This window comes from Abramis brama, assembly GCF_963993115.1.
Source record: "Abramis brama genome assembly, chromosome: 19".
NCBI classification, from domain to species: Eukaryota; Metazoa; Chordata; class Actinopteri; order Cypriniformes; family Leuciscidae; genus Abramis; species Abramis brama.
The window spans coordinates 30,889,410-30,916,258 of record NC_139981.1 but is presented as its reverse complement, the minus strand read 5'-3'; the positions used below and the strand labels follow the sequence as shown (position 1 = coordinate 30,916,258).

At 38.3% G+C, this 26,849-nt stretch overlaps 1 protein-coding gene across 1 annotated transcript in view; it reads right to left on the bottom strand.

The window, feature by feature from the left end:
- Positions 1–1,009: 1,009 nt before the first annotated feature.
- Positions 1,010–26,849, bottom strand: part of prkn (parkin RBR E3 ubiquitin protein ligase) — a 153,560-nt gene continuing 127,720 nt past the window's right edge. Inside the window, exons 8-12 of the mRNA XM_084093279.1 lie at positions 18,456–18,517; positions 16,635–16,784; positions 5,687–5,773; positions 5,289–5,406; positions 1,010–1,741 (exon numbers count right to left, since the gene is read on the bottom strand). Coding sequence (XP_083949405.1) covers positions 1,632–1,741; positions 5,289–5,406; positions 5,687–5,773; positions 16,635–16,784; positions 18,456–18,517 — 527 coding nt within the window. The 3' untranslated portion in view covers positions 1,010–1,631. The remainder of the gene's footprint in view (positions 1,742–5,288; positions 5,407–5,686; positions 5,774–16,634; positions 16,785–18,455; positions 18,518–26,849) is intronic.

Here is a 26,849-nt window from a genome sequence, read left to right as displayed (position 1 = left end):
ATTGCCAGCAACTACATTACAATTGATTTCAATACTTTGTTGTTAGCATGTCGCTAAGCTAACCAAACAGAACTCTAGTAAGCATAAAATTACGAAGTATAGACAGATATTAGGTAAAATAGTCCATTTTAGGTAGTCTAAACTATTTATTATCCAGCATATGTATCATTCAGCCTCGGCCTGTAGTGTTTGAAGGCCCTGTTGTTCAGTTTCTCTGTGGCCCCGTCGGTTCGGTTCATAATCCGGCCCTGCTGATACTCATGAGGAGAGAACAATAGTGAAACACTGGAGCGGTAAATGATTGACATGCCAGGAATGCGATGACATCATGCATTGACAGATGTCAAATTACATCAGCAATGGAAGATTGAATGCAAATAGACAAAAATAGTAACAAACATACAATGAAAACAGGTGGACGTGTTATGTTCATTTCATATGATGCCAATATAGTGAGATATTTTCAATTTGAAAAAGAATCATAATACAACTGAATCGTGGTCAGAGCTCAAAAATTAAATAAAATATAAATAAATAAGTAAAAATATAAAATAACAGTGTCATAGTGAAGAACCTAATACACATCGAAAGCTGCTGTTCAGTAGTTTTTTTTAAACTCACTTTTATTCAGCACAACTGTTTTCAACATTGATCATAATCAGAAAATGTTTCTTGAGCATCAAATTAACATATTAGAATGATTTCTGAAAGATCATGTGACACTGAAGACTGGAGTAATGATGCTGAAAACTTAGACTGATCACAGGAATAAATTACAGTTTAAAATAGGAAAGAGTTTTAATTGGTAGACTGCTTATGATATAATTGAAACTGTCACTGTTGATTATGCTTATATTTATGTATTTACCTTGTTTATATGTATATGTGTATGTATTACAATATACAATTGTATTCACTGTATATTTTGTTGTGTATTTATTATTGTCTATTCTGATAACTTGATGGTGTAATATTTTCATTATTGTTTGTATTTTGTTGTTTATTTGTTGATGTACTGTTAATAGTAATTTTGTTTTGTTTTTATTGTTATGATTGTGTTACGTAGTATGCTATACGACCCTTCGAAAACAAGATGGTACATCTCTCTCCATTAATCCTAATAATAACAAAGAATAATTGTAATAATATTTCACATTATTACTGTTTTAACGTTTTATTTTGGCCTTGTTCAGCATAAAAGACTTCTTTAAGAATCTTGCCGACCCCAAACCATTGGACGATAGTGTATACCACTGCTAGATTTTGAATGTTAGATTGGATCAGGTTAGCATAACAATCAAAGCTGGATTGGGGAAAACTTTCATTGTGGTTATTGAGTGTAGTCAGAAATACAGCAACACTCCCATTAGCAAATTAAATATGTTGTAAATGAATGACTCAAAAAAAAAAAAAAAAAACACGACTCAGGATTTCTTTCAAACATTTTAATAACACTAGAATTTTTTTCAATCGCAGCCAAAATATTTGTGGTTACCACAACTAGCCTACCATTGAATGTCAGCAGCATTTCATGATATGTACCTCACAACAGTGATAATGATTTAACAGTGTCCTGCAAGGTTTCCCATTGGTTCCATTCCCTGAGTTTCAGAGCGTACCAAAACAAGTCTTCATCCGAACCAGTGGTTTCCCATACATTCCCTGTTCCACTCCACACGACAGATCCAGCACCAGTCAAACCTGCACTGTGGACGCGGACACACCATGTGCATACAGCCACCTGAGAAAGATCATGACAACACACCTTATCTGCACTGAAGGAGATAACAGCGTCATTATGATACACTCTTCAAGTGTAAAGATAAAAACAAAGATAACCAACCTAGTTTTAAAATGTGAAACCGTATTCGGCATATAATGCAAAACATTTCATACAATAATATGCTCACATGACCATATATATATGGTCATTTATATTTCTGGCATTAACTAGATGCAATTTGCTGAATTAACCATTTGTGTATATATTTATATACGCTCACCGGCCACTTTATTAGGTACACCTGTTCAACTGCTTGTTAACACAGATATCTTATCAGCCAATCACATGACAACAACTCATTGCATTTAGGAATGTTGACACGGTCAAGACGATCTGCTGAAGTTCAAACTGAGCATCAGAATGAGGAAGAAAGGTGATTTAAGTGACTTTGAACGTGGGATGGTTGATGGTGGGGATGGTCTGAGTATTTCAGAAACTGATGATCTACTGGGATTTTCACACACAACCATCTCTAGAGTTAACAGAGAATGGTCAGAAAAAGAGAAAATATCCAGTTATGTGGGAGAACATGCCTTGTTGATGTCAGAGGTCAGAGGAGAATGGCCAAACTGGTTCACATCTCTGAACACACAACATGTCGAACCTTGAAGCAGAAGAGCTACAGCAGCAGAAAACACACTGGTGACACTCCTGTCAGATGAGAACAGCAAACTGAGGATACAATTCACTTACATTTACATTTACATTTAGTCATTTAGCAGACGCTTTTATCCAAAGCGACTTACAAATTAGGACTAAAATAAGCGAGTCATCAAGAAGAGGCAAAAACAACAACAACGCCGGAAGTGCTCAAAATACGAAGTTCAGGCATTATTCAGAGTAGCATAAGCCTGATAAGTGATGTTTCAAAGGGAAAGGATTTTTTTTTTTTTTTTTTATGAGGTTAAGTGCTCACGGAATAGATAGGTTTTCAGCTGTCTTTTGAATGTTGTCAGGGATTCTGCATTCCGGATGAGGGTGGGGAGAGCGTTCCACCAGCATGGAACTGTGAATGAGAATGTTCTGGAAAGTGATTTTGTGGCTTTCTGTGATGGAACCACGAGACGTCGCTCGTTGACCGATCGTAGGCGTCTGGTAGGGATGTAGACTCGTAGGAGTGAGTGGAAGTAGGAGGGAGCTGAGCCTGTGATAGATCTGTAAGCAAGCGTCAATGCCTTGAACTTGATGCGAGCAGCGAGAGGTAGCCAGTGCAGAGAGATGAACAGAGGAGTGACGTGGGCCCTCTTGGGCTCGTTGAAGACGAGACGAGCTGCAGCATTCTGGATCATCTGTAGGGGTTTGGTTGCACATGCTGGAAGTCCGGCCAGAAGAGCATTACAGTAGTCAAGCCTAGAAATGACCAGGGCCTGGACGAGAAGTTGTGTTGCATGCTCAGTTAGGAAAGGCCTGATCTTCCTGATGTTGTGCAGTGCAAACCGGCATGATCGAGCTGTCTTTGAAATGTGATCTGTGAAGGTCAGCTGGTCATCAAACGTTACTCCAAGATTTCTGACCGACCTTGATGGGGTGATTGACTTACTTACTTACTTATGCCTGCTACCCCTCCTGGGGCATAGGCCGCCGACAAGAGCTCTCCAGGCATCTCTGTCTTGGGCTTTTCTCTCCAGCTGGCTCCAGGTGTATCCAAGTTCTTTGGTATCAGCTGCCAGATCTCGGCGCCATGTATTTCTTGGCCTTCCTCTTTTCCTTTTGCCTTGGGGATTCCAGGTGAGCGCTTGCCTGGTGATGCAGGAAGCTGATTGGTTCTCTGCCAAAGGTCCTGGTTGCTGATGGTGTTTGGCCAGCGGATCTGGAGGATTCTTCGCAGACAGGAGTTGACGAAGGTCTGAGCTTTCTTCATCGTCGCCACTGTTTTCCTCCATGTCTCTGCACCATAGAGAAGGACCGCCTTGACATTGGTATTGAACAGCCTGACCTTTGTCCTTAGGCCCAGTTCCTTCGAGCTCCAGATGTTCCTCAGCTGTAGGAAGGCTGCTCTTGCTTTACATATTCGTGCCTTGACGTCAGCGTCTGTTCCACCCTGCTTGTCGATGACACTGCCCAGGTAGGTGAGGGCCTCCACTTCTTCTAACGCCTCTCCGTCCAACTGGACTGGGTTGTTGTTGGTGTTATTCACCTTGAGGATCTTTGTCTTCTGTTTGTTGATGTTCAGACCTAGTTGAGCGGAGGTGGCAGCTGTGCTGTTTGTCTTTTCCTGCATCTGCTGTCGGGTGTGGGATAGCAAGGCCAAGTCATCCGCAAAGTCCAGGTCGTCGAGTTGTGTGAAGGGTGTCCACTGGATTCCTGTTCTTGTACGTGCCGTTGTAGTCTTCATTATCCAATCGATGGCTAGCAAGAAGAGAAACGGCGAGAGCAGGCATCCCTGACGAACCCCGGTTCTCACTTCGAAGGTCTCCGTAAGCTTCCCTCCATGGACCACTCTGCTGGTCATACCGTCGTACGAGTTTCGGATGATGTTGACGATCTTGGCTGGCACACCATAATGCCGGAGAAGGTTCCAAAGGGACGGGAGATTCACATCATGGATGTTCAGCGATAAATCTGCAGCAACTGTGTGATCATGACAATATGGAGCAAAATCTCTGAGGAATGTTTCCAGCACCTTGTTGAATCAGTGCCATGAAGAATTAAGGCAGTTATGAAGGCAAGAGGGGGTCCAACACGGTACTAGCAAGGTGTACCTGATAAAGTGTCAGGTGAGTGTGTATTAAAACTTCCATTGTGCGATACAGTATTTCATGCAGTGTGCTCTGTATACTGCACATTGTGGATAATAATTTAGATTAGGGCTCTTTAACAGTGGGTTTGCGACCCCTAGGTGTCCGTAGCAGTACTGCAGGTGGTTCACAAATTATTGTTTGATTTCAAACGAAATTAAAATGTGTGTGGAACAAAAATTCAAAACAAAAAAGTCCCTTCCATATTAAAATGCATAATGTAATGCTTATTTTTATCAATAATGGGTGATAGACGTACAGTTTCTTACAATAGCATGCACTGTATAACGGTCCTAGATCACATCATTTTCACGACTCACAACATTTCATGGAGTTTTTGTTTACTGCAAGTTGTTTTGTTTTTTTCTTGGAAAGATTAGCTAAACAATCGGAATGTTGTTAAACAACAGTCCGAACCATTGAACACACTGCACTTCTATACCTCACAGCCTCGTATTCATTCCTGTCAGAAATGAAATATGACGCTACCCTGTGCATTAGCAGTTTATAAACTGTAGTCTGATACTGATTACAAATTACATGACAGAAATTATAATTGGAAACAATCTATTACATTACACATTATATAATCCATTTAATGACGACTTTAATGTTTGGAATCTGATTACGTATTCCCGATTACATATAATCAGTGACTGCCCAGCACTGTAAGCAGTCAGTAATAGTAATAGCAAGAGAAGTATGGTAGGACTGTATTCTGAAAAGCCCCTGAGAAACTAGAGAAAGGTAAAAGGTCCCATCAGTACCGTTCTTTTCCACAGGAACTTGGCATTTGGGACAGGGGTGAGTGGTTTGGGCTATAGTGTCCTGTGAGGCCTGATCCCATCGGGCAAGACGAGCCGCTTCTTCATCTACAACATAACCCTGAAACACACACACACACACACACACACACACACACACACACACACCGTAAAGCAGGGATCAAACACAGCACAAGCAGACTTGAGCTTTAACCTCTTCCTCTTCTATGGTTCTGTCATGAATCAGGTGATTTGGGAATGGCTTGCACTGACACTCTTATGACTATAATCTCAGGCGGCTCAACCCAAAAGAGAGAGATGACTGATGATATCTGGCCAACATTAACTGACTGGGTCCATGCATATGTGATGTGGTAATATTAAAAGTGTGTGTTTCTCACCTGTAGGGCACGTCCTGTTGCTGTGGCCATTGTGTGTGTGCAGGAGCCCTCGTGATACTCTTCCTTACAGTCCCTGCAAAACACCAACTGACACAAACAGAAAACACTTACATGCCACAGCTCTCATATTGATCAGCAATTACACTGCACATTTTAGAGTGGCCTTTTATTGTGGCCACACCTGTGCAATAATCATGCTGTCTAATCAGCATCTTGATATGCCACACCTGTGAGGTGGATGGATTATCTCGGCAAAGGAGAAGTGCTCACTAACACAGATTTAGACAGATTTGTGAACAATATTTGAGAGAAATAGATATTTTGTGTACATAGACAAAGTCTTAGATCTTTGAGTTCAGCTCATGAAAAATGGGGGCAAAAACAAGTGTTGCGTTTATAATTTTGTTCAGTGTATTATTATTATTAAAATGATTTTCCTTCACAATAGAAATAGAAGGTCATTTTAACTGCATTGTGGGACTTTATCATAAGTGTGTGTGTGTATGTGTGTGTGTGTGAAACTGTTTTCTATCTGAATATATTTTTTAAACTAATTTATTCCTGTGATCAAAGCTGAATTTTCAGCATCATTACTCCAGTCTTCAGTGTCACTGTTACCTATTGGTTGAAGCAGAGGAGGAAGCAGGATCCACGTGCAGTAGTCTTTTATTAAATAAACTCAAAACTTCACATATACAAGCACAAACTCAGGACTGAGACTCAGGGAACAGAACAACCAACATGGCGCAACCACATACAAGAACTGACAAAGACTGAACTAAACACAGGGCTTAAATACACAGACAGACAAGCTAAACAAGATAAAAAGGGGGCGTGGCTAAACAAACACCTGGGAAGACTAATCAACATAACGGGAGACAGCTAAACATGAAAAGACAGGGGAACACATGACAGACAATAACAAGACAAAACCCACACCGTGACAGTCACATGATCCCTCAGAAATCATTATAATATGCGGATTTGATGCTTTTTGTTAACCGGAAACATAACCAACATATAACCTTTACACGTGAAGCAGGTGATTTTTACAATGGTAAAATACTGTAAACTATTCCAGAATAATGTGCAGAGACAACTAAAAGCTGTGTTAGTATTTTTGTATTAATTGTATACTATTTTGTATTAATAATTTAAATTAGCTTTAATATATATACACACACACACACACACACTCATACAGTATATTACAGTATAAATTCATAATTTGAATTAGCATTAAACTTTATACATATATAAAATTCAAGCAATTTACATAATATTAAAATTTGATGAATGTTGTTGCTTTTGCCATTTTTATTATTCTTTTTTTTTAATATATATAGATTTACTTTATTTTTATTTCAGTTTTAGTAATTTTTAGAACTTACATTTTTTCACATTTTATTTCAGTTAGTTGCCAAGGCAATATTTCTAGTTTCCCCCCTAATGTTTATATTTTATTTTATCAAAATGATCAAATATCTTGAAATAGTCTTAGTTAACATCACTGACTAGATGTGAGCCATTTATCAGGTTTAATTCCCCAATACTTGCAGACACTTTGGCTCTGATTTCTAAACGAGTTCTGATACGCCTCGGTCTGTCTGAATCATCATCATGTTTACAATACCAGTTTATGATGTAAATAGCACAAATGAATATTCATGCAGGATCGGAAGGCCACACAAGAGGGCAGTGTTTCTCCACTCTTCCTCCACAGCTCTTCTGAAGCTCCACTGATCTAGTGTTTCTTCAGAGATCCAGACTGTGAAGTAGGGAACATCACATCATCTTTTTGCATTATAATTTCAGCTGCTCATGACAGATCCTCCTCTCAAGGTCTAGAGACAGATGCTTCTTTGTTTTCCCTCTCTCCAGTAATGATGAGAAAACACAGCTCTTTCGACAGCCACTTTCTTTCTACTTTTTTTCACCCCGGCTATCATTTGTTCCCTCTCAGACGCGCCACCCTTCATGTTTATTACCCTGGTTGCTGGTGTCCTTCTCCAGCACACTCATTTCTCCAGAGTGTGTGAGCCAGTGCGTTTGATGTGGAACAGTGTGAAACCCTTCTTAGTGTGAAATTCTGTGTCGGTTTCTTTACTTTTCGAGCAATGGGATATTTGAATTGTCAAGTCAGTTCTCGTCGCTAATAGGCATTTCAACAGGTAATATGTTCCCGAAGAACTCCCAGAATCCTCTGCAGATTCAGAACATCTGCCAGTCATAAAGCTGATCATCGCTCTGTGCTTTTGTTTATTAAATCTCTGAGCTAATTATGGAATCCTAAACCTTCTGACTAATTCTTTTTAATTTTTTTTCCCAATCATTCATCATTAACCGGATAGAGATTTTAAAAAGATTACAGTAATTCTACTGGAAAAAAATAAAATCTAGCTGAATAATAATTTCTTGAACATAACTATGAATTTATACAATTTAACCCATGACGTCTTAGGATTTATCATTTTCTTTTTTTAAATGTTTAAAATCAGCAAAAAATGCTGGGGAAAAAACTAACAATTGCACATACTTTGATATTTTAATTTATAATTTATTCCTGTGATCAAAGCTGAATTTTCAGCATCATTACTCCAGTCTTCAAAGTTACATGATCCTTCAGAAATCATTCTAATATGATGATTTGATGCTCAATAAATATTTCTGATTATTATAAATGTTTAAATACAGTCTGTTGTTTCATATTTTTGAGGAAACTGTGACACTTTTTCAGGATTCCTTGATTAACAGAAAGTTCAAAAGAACAGCATTTATTTGAAATAGAATTATTTTGTAACTCAATTTAATGTGTCTGAATAAAATAATTTATTTTCTTTTTTTTACCTTAAACTGTTCAAAGGTAGTCTTTCAACAAAAATATTAATCAGCAAAAACAGGAATGCCACAGGAAAAAGTTGTGTCTGTTCTTTAAATGTGTCATTCCAACAGACTTATAGAGCGCATTCTGTAATAAACTTTGTCACTTATACATGCCGAACACGGGGCACTATGCTATAGGACGCTTTGATCTGGGCTCCAGCGTTTATACATGCACTCAACTCTGTGTGTGTGTGTGTGTGTGTAGACTTAGACAGGATCTGACAGTGGCAGCCTGATGTGTGTTAAATAAGACAGTCAGAGTGAAACGGTGAAAGAGTTCTTAGAGAAAGAGACTTCTCTGATCATCTGCCAGACTGATCTCTCTCTCTCTCTCTCTCTCTCACACACACACACACACACACACTCACACATACGCTCACATTCCTGACCCAAATGTATGGCTTCAGTGCAATAATAGCATCTTTCTGACACCTGGCTCACGGTCCCCAGCGCTCAGAGCCACAAACACAATGAGAGAACAGACAGATCGTACAGTTTCTCATAAACATGCCATTTTAAAAACAGACTTCATCTAGTCACCTGACGTTTCCTACAATTAGGGCACAAATCAGGGCTTGAAACTTTGAAACACACTCAAAGTTTTGGGTTATTTTTCAACTAAGTTGAAAAGACGAGTGAAAATGAAATCTTTCTTATTTTATTTTTAGTCTACAAAACAGTATGTGAAGTGCAAAAGTTTTTTTTTTTTTGTAAGGTGCAAACAAACGAAAGGTGATACACTGTGATTTACCCCTGTATGGTTATTATTATAACTCAACTGCCAAGGCAATATTTCTCATAGTCATGTTGTTTAACTTTAACTTTAACTAAAAAAAAAAAAAAAAAAAAAAAAAAATACAAACATGATAAAACACAACAAAATAATCATTAATAATTAATGGTTTTAAATTAAATAAAACCAAACAAAATCTCATTATATATATATATATATATATATATATATATATATATATATATATATATATATATATATATATATAATTAAAAAAAACTATAATAGTACCTAAAATAACACTTTTTAAGAGTTGTAAATAAAATACTTTTTTCTACTTCAAAAAAATTCACATTTAATTCAATATGTAACCTGCTGTTTCATTTTAATAATTTGTGAAATTCGTTAGCAATTTCTATGTGAAAATTGTTTTAGATCAACGTTTTTAAAAACAATTCAACAGACATCAATAACATTTAATTTAAAATTTCTGATCAAACAAACACACGCACACACACACACTCACACGCACACACACACACACACACACACACACACACACACACACACACACACACACACACACGTACTTTAGAATAGGTAACAGGGTTGATTATGTAGCTTGGAAGTTGCTAGCTATTTTGGCATAAAATACAAGTATATTATATTTTATAATTTGTACAACTGAAAATATAAAAACTTACATTCAGCATTATTAATAATACCTGTTGTTCCAGTACAGCAGATCTTTCTCCATCACTACATCTTGATTCTCATGAAGCTGAGAGCTGACAGTTCACACTCACTGTACACACAAACCACCACAGCAAACCCTGCTGAATTCACACACACTACAAAACTGAAACTGAATAGAGCGAGATCAACTCTAGTTTTCAACACACACTGCTGATACAGGGCAAACAAAAGAGAGGAAGGCCGAATAAAACGGAAGAGAAGTTATAGAGAGGGGATATATTGATTTTCCTGTAGGTGAAGTAGGACAGGTTGTGAGGTGTCCCTCAGGTCCAGAGCGTGTAAAAACCTGTCTGTGTTTTTATGTGCCATCGTTGGTATATGTGTGTGTGCTGGTGCAAACGGTTCATTAACACCACCTCCAATAAAGCCTTTATCTGCAGCTCACAGACGCAGCTCTGACCACAGCAGAACCGGACACACACACACACACACACTCACTCGCTCTCACACGGACACTGTAGAAGTCGTGTGGTTAGAAGATAAGGGACAAGCTCTCCAAATTCAAACTTATTAACAAACACAAAAATAGACTAAATCACAGCTAAAGCTGCACCTGTACGTTACCATTAGCCAATGTGATCTCACTAGCAAAAATATATCAGAAGAAATTAAAAATATGAAAATATTGCCCACCACAGGATGTTACGTGCTATCAAATTTATTTCAATTTGAAAGTCTTGAAGTACCCAGTTATCTTATTTTAAAGGGACACTCCACCCATTTGCACTAAGCTTTGCATTGTTAGAAACCCAGTCATACTATTGAATGGTCGTGCAACACTCTCTCATTTTCCCCTGAGACGGGAGAAATCCGTTATTTACCTCTTACACTTCCTCCCACAATGACGCAAAAATCGTCATTTTGCGTCATTGTCGGAGGAAGTGTAAGAGGGGGGGATTTCTGTTGAGACTACAAGCACTAGTTCCTCATCTCTCCAATCTTTCCCAGAAAAGCGGGACCCGCTCACGCTACAGACCTATTACAGATCAGTGGGTGGGACTTTACTCTCTGAAACTGAAAGCAATATCCTCCATCTTGTTTGAAGCTAAGCTAACAGGCGCTGTGGAGACAGATGTAAAGTTATGACAATAGCGGAGGAGAGTAGCTGCTACTCAATATGATATAGAAGAAGAGGATTTCGGAAGTCTGATGCTTGAATCAGGTGTTTGTGGCTACCTTTACAAGCCGCATTATAGCGAAGAGCAGCCGAGGCAGAAGACCTGCCTGCCGCGGACGAGGAGCCCGGACTGGCTCGAGTTAGGGCGGACTGGTGGCGCCGGTGATCTCACTATGCAACTACGAACACAGAGATAGCGTCTGCGGCAAAGAATTTCAACGATGACAATTTCTCCTGGACGAAATCTCTGAATCAGACGAGGACACGGACGTTTGTGTTGTGAACTATCCTAGTTTCGCACCGCATATGTTCTGACTGAACATCCCGGTACCATGCAATAATTCACCTTTTCGAAAGAAATAAAAACGAGGAGTAATGCACTAATGAGTTCGCTAACTAACTAGACATTTTGTGTGAAATGAATTTCAAGCTCTGGTGGTAGCTAGCCTTGTAGACGGAAGAGTGATTTCTCTTATATGCAGATATGCGCTGTTCTGGATTAGTGGGAGTGGCTTGCGGAGCTGTGCAATGTGGTGCATTGTGGGAGTTGTTGTCTTTCATACAAATGCGTCCTGAAGTTATTTTTTGTCTTTCCTCGGTCAAGAAGGCACCAAATTCAAAATTTATTTTACATTTCGACTACATATATGACCCACTTTCAATAAAAAAACAATGTTCCTATGGGTGGAATGCCCCTTTAAAGGTTCCTAATTTTGTTTTGGGTTCTCCTACAATTGCATCAAAGGTCAAAAAACTCTTTAATTTTCTCATAATATATATTGCACCATCACCTCTTTCTCAAAGAGTCTGAAACGGTTAATTCAAAGATTCAGTCTCTCTAAACTCCTCCTTACTGAGAGCAGACTCTGCTCTGATTGGTCAGATGGCTCATTGTTACATTGTTACATAGGTTTGTAACAGGAAGTGAGACTGGAATTACTGACGACTCGTTTCGGCAGTTCAGAATCGATTCTTTCTTTTAGGAGACAATAACTTTATTTGTCGTGCACTTTGATCTTTAAAACTTTGCAGACCTTTGCATTCACAAACAGCTGTATTACACTCTGCATGAAAGGTTATGTTTGAAAAAGCATAATGGGGCAATTTAAATATAAAGTGAAATTGAAAGTGAAAATTGTGAAAATATATCAGAAAAAAAAAGAAAAAAAAAAAGAAAATACTGATTGCCTGTAACGTCCAGTTTGGTTTCCGTTTTGTAGTCTTGGACTTTTAGTTTGTAAATCATTGTATGCAGTGTTTCTTTTCTGTTTCCATGGTTTCTTAGCATGCTTTTGTTTGTTGCTATGGTTACTCATTGTTTCATTGAGTTGATCCACCAAAGGTCAAAAAACTCTTTAATTTTCTCATAATATATATTGCACCATCACCTCTTTCTCAAAGAGTCTGAAACGGTTAATTCAAAGATTCAGTCTCTCTAAACTCCTCCTTACTGAGAGCAGACTCTGCTCTGATTGGTCAGATGGCTCATTGTTACATTGTTACATAGGTTTGTAACAGGAAGTGAGACTGGAATTACTGACGACTCGTTTCGGCAGTTCAGAATCGATTCTTTCTTTTAGGAGACAATAGCTTTATTTGTCGTGCACTTTGATCTTTAAAACTTTGCAGACCTTTGCATTCACAAACAGCTGTATTACACTCTGCATGAAAGGTTATGTTTGAAAAAGCATAATGGGGCAATTTAAATATAAAGTGAAATTGAAAGTGAAAATTGTGAAAATATATCAGAAAAAAAAAGAAAAAAAAAAAGAAAATACTGATTGCCTGTAACGTCCAGTTTGGTTTCCGTTTTGTAGTCTTGGACTTTTAGTTTGTAAATCATTGTATGCAGTGTTTCTTTTCTGTTTCCATGGTTTCTTAGCATGCTTTTGTTTGTTGCTATGGTTACTCATTGTTTCATTGAGTTGATCCACCTGCTCCTTGTTTAGCTTGTTAGTTTTCCGTTCTCGTCTATGTTTAGTTGGTTGTGATTCTCCTGCTCCAGCATGCATTTTGTTTTGGTTTATTGTTAAATAAAGTGACGGCTGCCTCACTTCTCTCCTTGCTGCAAATAACTGTGACACTGCCCAACAAAGGACGGTTTTTGTTTTGTTATTAGGTTACCAAAATTGTGTTTAAAATCCCCTGCTTTGTGTGTTTTTGCAGCAATCAGAACTATTTTTTTATTTGTTTGGATATCTCTCACACTGGGTCTATTTAGGTGTCTCTGCCGAAAAAAATAATATAACATGATATTCAATGACTTTTTCCACTAGATGGCCTTATAGCTCTATATAGAGCACATGCACTCTTCCGCTGGGTCAATTTCAAGTCAATTTCTTGAGTTTATCTCTTCAGTATGCATTCAGATACACATGCAGACCTTATAAAAAAACAATTTTGGTAAAGTTTTCGCATTTTAGTTTTAATTTTGAGCAGTTTTTAGAATTCCTTGCATTTCATTCATTCCTAAGGGGGTCAAACTGACCCGCGAGGAACGCATTTGTTACTATTTTTATTACAACCAAATAAACTCCTTGAATCCAGTCAATTTTGTTTAAGTGCGACAAAGGTCCTAAGGTATTTGACCACTCCGATGAACATAAAAAAAAAAAAAAAAAAGAGTTTCGGGTCAAAATGACCCGAGGGAAGGATGAGAGTTTGATTCTCAGGCATATATATCTCAGTCTAATGCCCATCTACAGCTCAAAACCATGTCATGTAATCTATAACAGCTAAAACTTCACCATGTGGTTAATGAGATCGCATTAGCATTCATAGAGATTTATACAAGTGTATTTTTTGGTTTCTTATTTTAATTTTAAAAGTCTTAATAAAATTAAGTTCAATTTGTTGTTTTTCAAAAGCGTGTCAGTCACAAGGTGCTTCAACTTTAGAAATGACTGTTTGCCCATTACAGGATGTTTTGTTGTGTTGTGTTTTACAGTGTTGTGCTGCAGGGATGACGTATTCTTCTTGCCAAAACCCAGAAACGAGTTTTTATTTTAGCACTTCCTGTTCCACCGTCCCAAAGTCAATTGTTTTTGAATGAGTTTTTGAATGAGAAACTTTTGCTGATCACAGAGTTTATTTCCTGCAATAATCCAAAAGCCAGTGGAAAAATCATATTGTTTTTTTGTCGAGGGAACAGGGTGATGCTAACTCACAGGTTGGCCAAAAAAATTAAATAAATAAATACATCACTGCAGCACTCTATTCTATTGCCAAAATAGTGTTATAAAACCCTGCTTTGTATGCCTTTCTAGCAATCTACACTACATTTTATTTGTTTGGATGAACAGTGAAATCATAATATAACATAATATTGAATTTTTTAAGTTTTGAAAGTCTTAAATTAAGTTTTTTTTGCAAAAACGAATGAGTGAGAAGGTGTTTCAACTTTAGAAAATACTGTTTACCCACCACTAGATGCATTGATTTGCAATCCTGCTATACCAAGTTTGTGTCTTAAAACCATGCTTTGGGTTTTGTTGGTGATCCACACTAAATTTGTGCTTGTTTGGATGAACACTGAAACATACAAAAAAAAAAAATAAATAATAATAATAATTCTAAAGCAAATGTAGCCTGGTCTAATGCTCATCTCCAGCTCAAACCCTGTCCATGACAGCAGAAGGGTTTGAGGCATCACCTTCGACAGACACAGAGAAGCGCAGATACAGGGTTTCCTCCCACTGGAATGATGATGTTTTTGTTAGCAAACATGCAATCAGTCAGTGCTAATGGCAGCTGAACTGCACCCTAATCTTTAATCGACTGGCTAATTAAAAAACATCATGCAAATTGTGTGGTAATTACATCTTAATCGTGTCGTGATTGGACGAGTGGAGTATGCAAGCGATAGAGGGCAGGGATGAAACACAGGAATGCCATCCTAAACAAGGGATATACTCGCTCAAAGGTTTGTAAAAGTGCAGATCGTTGTCATTTCAGGCTGACTGTTATGTCTGTATCGCATGAGACTGTTTGATAGATAACTTTATAATTACGTGCAACACAACGTATACTAAAGGTAAAGTGTGTGATTTCTGAGCTGCTACACTCTTCTATATAGACCTTATTCAGAGCAGCGCCATGATGGCTATGAAAGTGAGCTGTGAGGGATTGACTTACTGTGTTTTCAATGTCATCCGCTGTATAAAACTTCTAGACCACTTATCATTTTCCACAGCTCATATTGTCTGGAGTTTTTCTTTTTCTTTTTTTTGTCTACTGACATTTCTTCAAAAAGATATTTTTTGCAGTGTTTAATTAGCAGAACAATCCAAAAACACATTCAATAACAGCACAGCCCACTGAAGAGATGCACGTCTGTCTCTCACAGCCTCGCATTCATTTCAGATAAAAATCAAAGATGGCGCTGCTGTGAATCACGTCTAAAGAGCCTTAAAGGGTTCTGTCAGACACTTCAATACAGATCCTTAGGGGTTCCCGTCATGGGATCATTTGATAGATTAAGTTTTAATTATTTTTTTAAATTACATTTAATGAACTGAACAGCTCTTAAAAATTGAAATAACCTGTTATACATGAAAGAATTGTGCAATCATTGAAGACATTTCTCTTATATACTGTAGAACCTTTTTGGCATAAAGCATTCTTTAAAGACTCCCTGTGGTGAAAATCAAGTTTTTAACATCGTTTATATGTCTATGTGTTGTTTTTAATGAGACAAACCATGTGCAAATTCATTAGTCAACACCATTGTTGTATTTTTTTCTCTTTCACACTTAAAATACACAGTCTCAAAAACACAGTTTCAAACCTCCCGTTCCCTATCTGTCAGTCACTTCGACGTGATGTCAATGACTGACACTAGGGCCGGATTTACTAACAGCGTGCGTCAGCACAAACCCTCTTTTGGTGTTAAAAAACTACAGTCAGGATTTACTAAAGACACGCAGTGAAAAATTAACGCTGAAAAGGCGTGGACAGGGTTATTTTTGCGGCTGATCTTATTGCATATGCAAAATGTATGGGAGGAGAGTATTTAAATGAATAATGCAAGCTGATTTACTAAGGTTTTCGCTAGTCAGTTTACTGGTATTTGCTCCATTATTTACCGCCCAAAAACAACATGTCTTAAACCAGACGCTAACTGGTAGATTGTGTTGGTCATTATGGATTTGACCCGGCTGTGTCTGTGTTCTTTGATTTGCGTGTCGTCAGTAGATCACGCGCTGAACTTTACACTCACATCTGCGCTGTTTTGGAATTGCTCGCTAATTTGCCCTGTTTAGTAAATCTGGCCCTAGGGGTCATTCTTGGGAGCCACAATCACCTCTGATGATTTGAGAAACGGCCAATGAAAATAAGCGAGTGGAATTTGCATGTGGACATACGGGTATAAAAGCAGCCGGCGCGCATCCACTCATTCTGACCGCTGTCTCTGCATTACAGTAAAAGCTGTTGTGAGGTCAGTGAAGTGAAGATCTTACCCCACAGCCGAGTCCATTTCCTAACTCACAGCAGACTCTCCTTCCATCATCCACGGGAATCAGCCCGGCACCACATCCGGCAGCGGGACACAGCACTCCCCCCATCTGAAGAACACACTCCTCCGCCGCGTAGCGCTGGTAGCGCTCGTACTGGAAAACAGAGAGGGGCCGAGGGAAAAACACAGCTCGTGATGTTAGATAGCTGATCCCCAAAAAAAGATGAACATGTCATTCCAAATCTTTCTTCTGCAGAAATTAAAGAAGACAACTTTGACTTCCATTTTATGAACAAAAAATATTTTTCAAAATGTATTATTTTATGATCCACAGAAGAAATAATGTCATACCAATTTGGAATGACATGAGGGTGAGTAAATGATGTCAGAATTTTTATTTTAGGTTGAATTATCCCTTTAAGTGTTTTAAAGATTCTTGTAAAAAAAAAGTCAAACACAAGTTCAAACACTGGATGATTATACACTTTTCAATAAAAATGAGTCATAAGACACATTTGATTAGCATTTTACTGAAATTATTTGTTAACCCCGTAAGACCTGGCATATAAAATAATAGTCAGTAAAAATCGATTTATTTGTAAATGGAACAGTTTATTAAATGGAAAAAAAAAGTTTGCATTTGTGTTTTTGTTGAGTATCATATTTTATACATCAGGCTTCAAAAAACAAAACAAAAAAAAAACATAGAAACCCAAACTGAGCAAAAATATGCAATTTGCTGCAGTTGATGGAGTTTATATGGGGAAAAAGTCAAATGAAATTGTGATAGATTGTAATCATTGATATCTTTAACAGTACAGCAGAATACTTACATAAAATGCATATAAATGTCACTTTATATCTTTTAATAATAGTAAGTCTTAGTAAGTTGATATTTAAATGATTAGTTTTATGGTTAGATCAAAGCTCTGTAGTTTTTATTGTGGGGGCAAAACATATAATGCAATCAATACAATAATGATTGAGAGATGAACAAATAAACCTTCCTCAAAAGCCTGATGGATCATATTCGATACTCATATTATAACATGATTTTTCAAAAAAATGATGTATGGATAATCAAGTAAACCTAAGTTGCTTCAGTCCAGTAAGTGTTCATCTTGAAATATGGCTAACAATATAAAAGTTATTCTAGCATTTACATAAAGATACGCAAACCACAACCTGAAGGTGGACGTTTTTACTTGCTAAAAGTATAACAGGATGCATGTAGCAGATTGTGTACAACAGGTTTTTCAGCAAAGTTTTGATTATGTTGATCATTTAGAGGCTTTAGTGTGTATCAAATATGACACAGTAGGCTTTAACAAGCTGTTGATCAAATGATTATTATTATATGATCCCTGAAACTAAATTGGGATGGTAAAAGTATTGGAATAAAAACAACCCAGTGTTCATCTGGCATAAATTTGGTTGTGACATCTGGCCCGCAAGCCGAGCGTCCCAACGGGACAGGAGAGAGCGAGATGAACAAGATGCGCACAGATGTCAGGAGAAAACAACCGACACACAACACAACCGCTCCGATTGGCGTGAAAACTTCAAAGACAAACACTTGGTGGAGATGGAGCGAGGAACGAGGAAAATGGTTTCGCACCGCGAGGACGTTTGGTGAGACGGTGCAGTGGTGAGGTCTTGTTGCGAGCGCAGGGCTTAGTGAATGGCATCGAACAGCCAGCCTCTCGCATGTGACCATCTGATGACCAGGACGAGCGTGGATTTCTCATGAGCCGTGATCAGGACAGGGAAGGTTGCTGAGAAGGTGTGTGTGTGTGTGTGTGTGTGTGCATGAGACCAAACCTACCTGCTCATCTCCCAGGACTCGGAAATGATGAACCTCACTAATGAGTGAATCAGGACAGCCGGCTGGAGACACAGAAAGGAAACAGGAACATTAGCATGGGCTGAAACGGATGTGTACAGCAGAGAGTTTGCACATAACTAAAAACATCTATCATCATTTACTCACCCTCATGTTATTCCAAACCTAAATACATTTATTTCTTCTGTGGAACACAAAAGAAAATAGTTTTGATTGTGTGGACAATTTTTTTTTTTTTTTTTAGAATATCTTCTTTTTGTGTTGCACAGAAGAAATAAAGTCATACAGCTTTAGAAGGACTCAAGAGAATGATTAAATTATGAGTGAATTTTCATTCTGAAATGTTTACTTCTGGTATGAATAGTCCTTTAAACCAGCATGAAGTCCCATCCTGCTCCATGTTATATGCGAGTTAGTGTTGGTTTTGTAGTGGTCAATCCAGGTCAATGATATGATACTCTTTTTTTTTTTTGGTAAATCTATTAATTTATTCAAAAATACATTAAAAAGCCAACTGACAATGACATGAATACACCTCAATGAACACATTTTGTAATTTCTAAAAATAAACTTCAGTTTCATGTATAAATTATTGTGGGCATGAAAGCAAATGTGTCAGAGTGTTGCAACTGTCCTGATTAGTGCTATTTTAGTATCACTGAAATTTTAGATTTGAATAAGTTTTTTTTTTTTTTTTTATTAATATTTTAAATTTATTTTTGTATTTTTAAATTTCATTTTAGTTAAACTTTTTGTAATTTTGTTGTCTTTTTGTCACTTTTATGACATTTATTAGTTATTGTTTTTTTTAAATGTCTAGTTTTTATTAATTTCATTTTAGTTAAACTAATTGAAAATGAGAAATGTTGCTTTGACAACTAGCTGAAATAAAATAAGTGTAAGTTTTGTTTTATATTTTATTTTATTTCAGTTAATATGTTTATTTTATTTCAAGTAATTTTTATGGTTTTAATTTTAGTCTCTAATAACCCTTGTCATGATATTTTAATGAAGAAAAATGCCTCATTAACAGGATGAAATTCGCAAAAAGTCAGGGTCAATAAGTCTTTTCAAATATCTGATGATACATTTTTAATGAATTTAACATTTACTTCCAAGGTAAGGTTATTTCACAAAATGCTTTATGATACCAAATTAATGTCATTTATGAATTAATAATTAATTAGAGTTGTAAAAACACATTTCTACCAAAAAAATATATTTTAAAACTTTAAAAATAATTTGTATTCAAGGTGTAAAGTAAATATGTACATACGTTTTAATTGATGGTTATACCACATGACATTCTTTGAGTCATTAAACTTTTGTTGAAAATGGTATAAAAGCTTTCAAAATGTGTAACGTGTAAATTCTGTTATGTTCTGTTTTCACTCTGTTTGCTCTGTTTCGGTTTGCCTGAGTTCCTAGTTAGTTACTCTGGCTGTTACTTAGTTTCCACACACCTGTTTCTGTTCTCCTTGTTTTGTTTAAGCCTTGAGTTCTTTCTTTTCAGTTTCTGGTATCATCTATGTTTACATGTTTACACGACAACTATACGCTTAAAACAAGAAGTTTTTCCTTTGAGTTTCCTTGTACACACGACACCATTGTTTTAAAACGATCCCCATTCACACGGATCAGTGAAAACCACTAAAAACGCCGTATTCTTCTGCCAGACCAGTAGATGGCGATGAAACACTATAAATTGAATACGTAACACGCATGTGCATGACGTCATCGTCTTTAGAGATTCACGTTTTTGTTGTTTACATGGAGACAGTTTTCAAAAACGTACACTTTGAAACCTGTTTTCAAAAGTTTGCGTTTTCAGGCACCGAAAACGCCGCTGTCGTGTAAACGAACGGCCAAAACGCATTAAAAGTTTCATACGCTTTTAGTTGAAAACTGTGTCGTGTAAACAACCCCTTAGTTAACATGTTTGTGTTATTTATTCTCCTGCGATCGCCTGAGTGTTCCTTGTTTATTTCATTAAGACTCTTTTTGTTCCTACAGCCACAACGTGACAATATAAATCCAACATAAGTTTTGATTTGTTCTAAACTAAGATTTTCTTCCTCATTTTAGCCACTTATTTATCACTGACCCATAGCAAAACATAGCTGGTGAAGCTGGTTGACCTATGAGCTTTATGATCTCGCTACTTTGAAGTCTTGCGCGTCAAGCTAGCCAAGAAGCCTGTTTGGCACGCCACCATCCAAAACACAACATAGAGTATATGCTGGTCATTTCAGCATTTCCTTATCAGAATGCAACGAGAATTGACAAGTGCATGTATTAACATACATTACGCTCAATATCCCGAACTCAGGCGCACACAAACGCTAATGAGCGGTGCTCTTCAGGATGCCCAGCACTTGCAATGCTGATACGCACCCAACATCCACCTCAGGGTCACGCTCTGAGAGGAGACGCCTTTCATTCGAGCCACCTAATCTCCAGGAGGAGAGGAGAAGCACCTTAATGGGGAGCAGAGCCAAAGAGGTCCTTCGTTTTCCTGGCCCACAGAAAAAAACTTGCGGTTAAATCCACACAGGATAATTATGGACGGCAAAATGAGTGAAGATGAATGTGTGTGAGCTTAGGCAGGGGTCTGACCCCAAAGTGGCAGTCCAATCCTCTCCTCTAACAACCGTGGTGTAATGATCTGGTCCCTTTTGTAGGGAAACGTTTTGCTTTGGACCAAAGATTCTTGCTACACACCAATTATCTCTTCGGAGACTAATGACTACTCTAATCTGCATGTGATGGCACACACACACACACACACACACACACACACACACACATTCTCCGTACACCTAAGCGGAGTGGAACTTTAAATTACAAAGAGTGAAACGGAGTGATCTCTAAAAACATGAATGTAGATTTAAAGGCTGATAGCATCTGAGTGCAAACAGTACAAAACACACGCTTATCAAAATGGCCAGAAGGAATTTCCCATCATCACAGACGATCTGCTCCCCACCGATTTGCTTTTGTGCGAATAGATAGAGAAAATATGCAAGCTGTCGGGGTTCATTTGTGGCCACTAAGTAACATCTTCACAGTCACAAAAGACAGTAAATTCAAACCCTGAACATCAATTTTAATCTTAATCAGTTATTTACTTTCAAAGGCTTTAAATTGTTAATCTTAGGGTGATTTCATTCCTGGCTCGTTTGGAGCGTTTTCTCGCTTAGTTCGGTTTGTTTAGGTTCGTTCGCTTAGTTCTCTCGGATCCACACCAAACCAATGGCTCCGAGATCGCCTGGACGAGATGGTCTCGGCCCGACTGCAGACGAACTCTGGGGCGGTTCGGTTGAGGTGAGAAATCAATCCGACCCAACGGACCAATGAACCAAGCGGCATCATAATTCATAACGACAAATGTGTTATTTAAAAATCAGTAGTGTCTGATTCTGTGAGTGAGCACATTAGTTATTATCTAATAACATTAGTTATTGCAGTTGAAAAAATCTTAAAATGTTGTGTAATTGCTCTTCTCCGTCCATTGCAAGAATGCTGTCCCGACGAAGCATTGCTTCCTGCATTACATATGTTATATAATAAAGCGGGAATGACAGCTATATTCGTGTAGTGTTTGCGTGTGTATCTGCTGACAGTTACAAATAAGCCACAATGAGCTCATGGAGTGAACTTGTCAATCATCTTGATGGATGACGCAGAGGAAACTCTGACCACTAAGAGGACAGTTTTACTCACATGTGACTTGCATAAACTCATTTTGGTACGGTTTGAAATGTTGCCTTGTGAAAGCGAACCAAACCAAGAAGAAAATACATAATTGTAACAAATTAAGTCTCTGTTTCGGAACAAAACAAATGATCTATAGGTGTGAAAATGCCCTTAAATGGCTAGAAAACGCTACTAAACATGACGGGGGTCTCCAGGGAAGCAGAAGGAACGAAAAGAATAGTGAAAGTGATGAAAGTGAGCAAACACCAAAAAGTGCACACAGAGAAGGCTCTTCCAATTTTACATTTTCATGTTATATGAGCATTAAAATACACAAATATGTGATTTATATTCAAATATGAACCATATACCTGATTAATATTCAAAATGGTAAGCAAGCATTGTTTTGTTTGCGGTTTGTATATCTGCATTTTTAATGCCTGGTTCTGACGAATAATGCTACCCATCAGATTGTGCTACCAACACTACATTTGCATTGTTTTAAGGGTAATGGATGTTAATTAATAAAGCCTCAAACCACAGGAATATGATGCTTGTAACACAATCCATAGGTAGCATTTTTCGCTATTGAATTGTGCTACCTACTGTTTTAAAGGGGTCATATAATGGTACATGAACTTTTACAAGTTGATTGTACTGAAATGTGTGTTGGCAGTGCCTGTACACAACCATCATAAAATTATAAAAATCCATCCAGTGTTTTTTTTTTTATCTTCTTATATGTTTCCTCCTGTCTCAAACCAAGCTGTTCGATATTGTGACGTCACAATATCGACGCCCCTCCCACAATGGCTGATTGACAGCAGCGTTTCAAACACAGACCCGCCCTCGCGCCCGAGCTGTCAATCATAGCACGCGCCGACCGGCGCGTTCATTGTTGATAGCTGGAGTGCTGAGCAGAATGGCGTCTAACGATTGTGGTGTTCTGTTCTTGGGTGTAATAATGAACACAGCAGTCATATTGATGATGTTTCTAAATCCGTACAGCTGAAGACGCAGTGGCTGAGTTTGTTTTCGAAGGGAATATTCCCCACGATCAACGTCAATGCTGTCATGTTTGCGCGAATCATTTCACCAGACTCGAGACTGCTTTAACGTTACAAACGAGGGTCAGTATAAAGCTGTTTTTGCTAAGAAGCTGCTCTAGAAAAAAGGATCAGTACCAACTATTCGTGTTCCTGCTGAACCTCCAGAAGAACAAGTGAGTGTTATTGACCTTTATATTAATCTTTATATTAATCTTTGCAAATAGCTTGCACGCTTCACGATGAATGTGGCTATTTTTACACTCAGGGTACATTATGGCATGTTTTCTATGTACAACGTTCTCAATATAATTCATAATCCCACGTTTATAATGAACAACGCGTTATGGTTTTTGTATTATTATTTTAAACGGTGTACGCACAGAACAGAGGGGCGGGGTGAGCAAAGCTCATTATCATTTAAAGACACATGCACTGAAGCGGCGTGCTGAAAACAGAGCTGTTTTTGACCAGGTAAAATGAGTGTTTTCTTACAATACTAATGAGAATTTTTAATTAAAGTATATTACAAACTTTTAATTTAGACCCTAAAGAATCATATTAGCTTGTACAAAAATGACATTATATGACCCCTTTAATGGGAGGTAGCAACACCGGCTTCCCTTTTTGATTGATAAATACAGACTACAGCCACCTACTGGTATAGACAGTTATTTCCTCTCATGCAGGCGCTAAATGTACATGCTAATTGGACATTGGTTGTTGTCTTCAGCCCGAACGCAGATGATGCGAGGTGACAAAACAGTTGCTTTCGTCGCTGCGAGTTCTTTGATATTGGTTTGGTGTGTAAAAGCCTTTTAGTGGAATAGACTTTCCATGGTGGGACAGAAATCTCTCAGGTTTAATTAAAGTATCAACATTGTGTGTGTTTCAAAGATGAACAGAAGTCTTATGGGATTGGAACGACATGATTTATATGATAAAAGAATTTTCATTATTGGGTGAACTGACCCTTTAAAATTGTCTTAAATTGTGTTTCTTCTTTCCCATATAAAAAAAAGTGCAGACACAACTATGGCTGTGTCAAAAAGCTTAGGCAGTGATTTGTTGCCTCGCTGCCTAATCAGGCAATGACTTGGCAGGCAGCGTTTGTGCACAAAGGTGAAAAGAAACTGATTTCTGACAGACCTCTGAGGCAAAAAATAAAGCAAGCTTTGGTGAATATTTTTTTGGTGAACAAGCTAAAGCGAATATTTAATTACTACAATTTTGATTTCTTGCTAGAAATGACATCAAAAGTGGAAAAATTTTGTCAAAAATGTACATTTACTCACAAACTGATTACCAACTGCAACTTTCAAATGGCATTATTTTTTTAGCTAAACTGTTGCGGAATGGAACGCACAGCATTGTGGGATATCAAAGGCAGTGAAGGATACATCTATGTTGCCTTCAAACATCCATCAGATGAAGGAATCTCCGGAGACAGGAAGTGAAGCTAATATTGGATTCGAACGTGCCTTTGTAACCGGTCCTACTTGACCAGCTCCTAGCAAGACTTGAACCGGGGTCTGCAGCATGGGAGGTAGGAGCGCTAACAAGGACGCTAAAGACCGCAGCCGCTAACGTAGTGTTGTCATAAGTACCAACTTTGTTACCAAGTCGGTACTGAAATTTAAAAAATGTGCCGCCTCTGACGCCTCTGATTGCCAATTGTGTTCACACGTTCATGAAATATGACTGTGATTGGCTAAATTGATCAGCACTTCAAAAACATGTTATAAATATACACCAATGACACGCTTACACAGATACACACGGGAGCGTTTGAAAGCAGGCGTCTATCAGCGGATCGGTCCTCTGGCGCTGACAGACGGCTGCTTGTGCTTTCAAACGCTCCCGTGCGTTGATCATTGTAGCCAATCAGAAACATATCCGATGAGCGCGTGATCACAATGGCCAATCAGAGGTGTTTATGATTCCGTTCAACAGCGCTCAAAGCGTCACAATTTTACAATTTCAGTACCAACTTGGTACCGAAGTACACTACTCTAGCATCAGTTGCTAAAGCACCTCTTGAGATCAGAGGTTTACACACACAGCTCTTACTGGCCTACGTCCGTTACAATCACCCCCCTAAACCTCACTCTCATCCAGGTCAAGGCACAAAACGTAACCGGTCCTACTCGATCTGCTCCGAGTGGTATTCCAACTTCTGCATGGGAGGTTGGGAGTGCCAACAAGGAGGCTAAAGACTGTAGCCTCTAGCGTCAGTTGCTAGAGCGCCTCTTGAGATCAAGGGAGTGAGGTTTACACACACAGCTAGCTCTTACTGGCCCACCTTGATGCCTTTCCAACTTTGGAAAGCATCCTCTGAAGGCAGCATTTTTCAGCTTTCGGAAGCAGCCTATAAGTAAGACATCCCTAAAAACATTCCCTACATTTCCTACCCTGACAGTATCTGGATGTTTACGGCCATATTGCATTTACACCTTCATTCTAATGTGTATCCAGTGTGAAGGGATAGAAGCAAATAGCCACATATTACACTGAAATTTCCACAACAACAAAATGGACAAAGTTCTAAAGGTCACACAGTAGAAACCTGTAGCAGAGTTGAAGTCTCGAACGCACACACTGTCCTGTGGACTGCAAAATGCTAATGTTGCTAATCCTCCTCCAGGGCTGCTAGCGCAAATGCCGGCTCACTTTTCTCATGCAAATGGGGCGAGCGCACTAATCGCACTGGACCCGCTGGGGGACTCGCAGGCTGCCAGCAAATATTAGAATTATAAAAGGGAAAAAAGGCTCACATTTGTCTAAAAATAATTAAAGATAAAGAATACAGAGGGATGACATGTTGTTACCATGGCAATGAAGGAGTGTAGCATACTGAGAGGTGAACTTTTCAGGACACACACACGCAAACACACAGAGAGACATATGGAAAGAGACCAGTTTGACTAGCATATCTCCTGTGGAGTTACCTAAGGTCAGAGCTGTGGCACAGCTGTTAGCGCACATCAGCTAGAAATACTCTCACACAGTTTGAATCCCATACCCACATTATCTATACAATAAAGAGGCCACATGCAGGTGGAACACATAAGGAGTTATTATCAACGAGTCTAACTGCTCTTTTCCATTTAATATACACTACCGGTCAAAAGTTTGGTGTCAGTACAATTTTATTTTTTAAAACTTTTATTCAAAAAGGACGCATTACATCGATCAAAAGTAATCATATGTAACTCATGCGAAAAATTGGAATATCGCATAAAACATTTGCGAATAAAGCAGCGTTTCCATCATGTGTTGAAGAGAACAAAATCGTCACTTCCTGGGAAACTGGCGCAAAATATCGTAGAAACTTCTTCAACTTCAGAAAACACACAGAAATTAACTGTTTAACTGCACATAGCTCAGCCATGACTTGAACTGGGGTCAAAAGGTGATGATGTAACATCCAGGTAGGCACGCCCTCACGCGATTATGACTGGTCGATTGATAAGCTTAAATCTGATTGGTTAAAGAGTACGACTGACCCGGGTGGGAGATGGGCACTAGAGATGCGCGGATGGGCTATTATTTCATCCGCAACCGCATCACAAAACTCACCATCCGTCCGCCATCCAGCCGCACCAACGTTTTTGACCAATTTTCAAAACCGCAC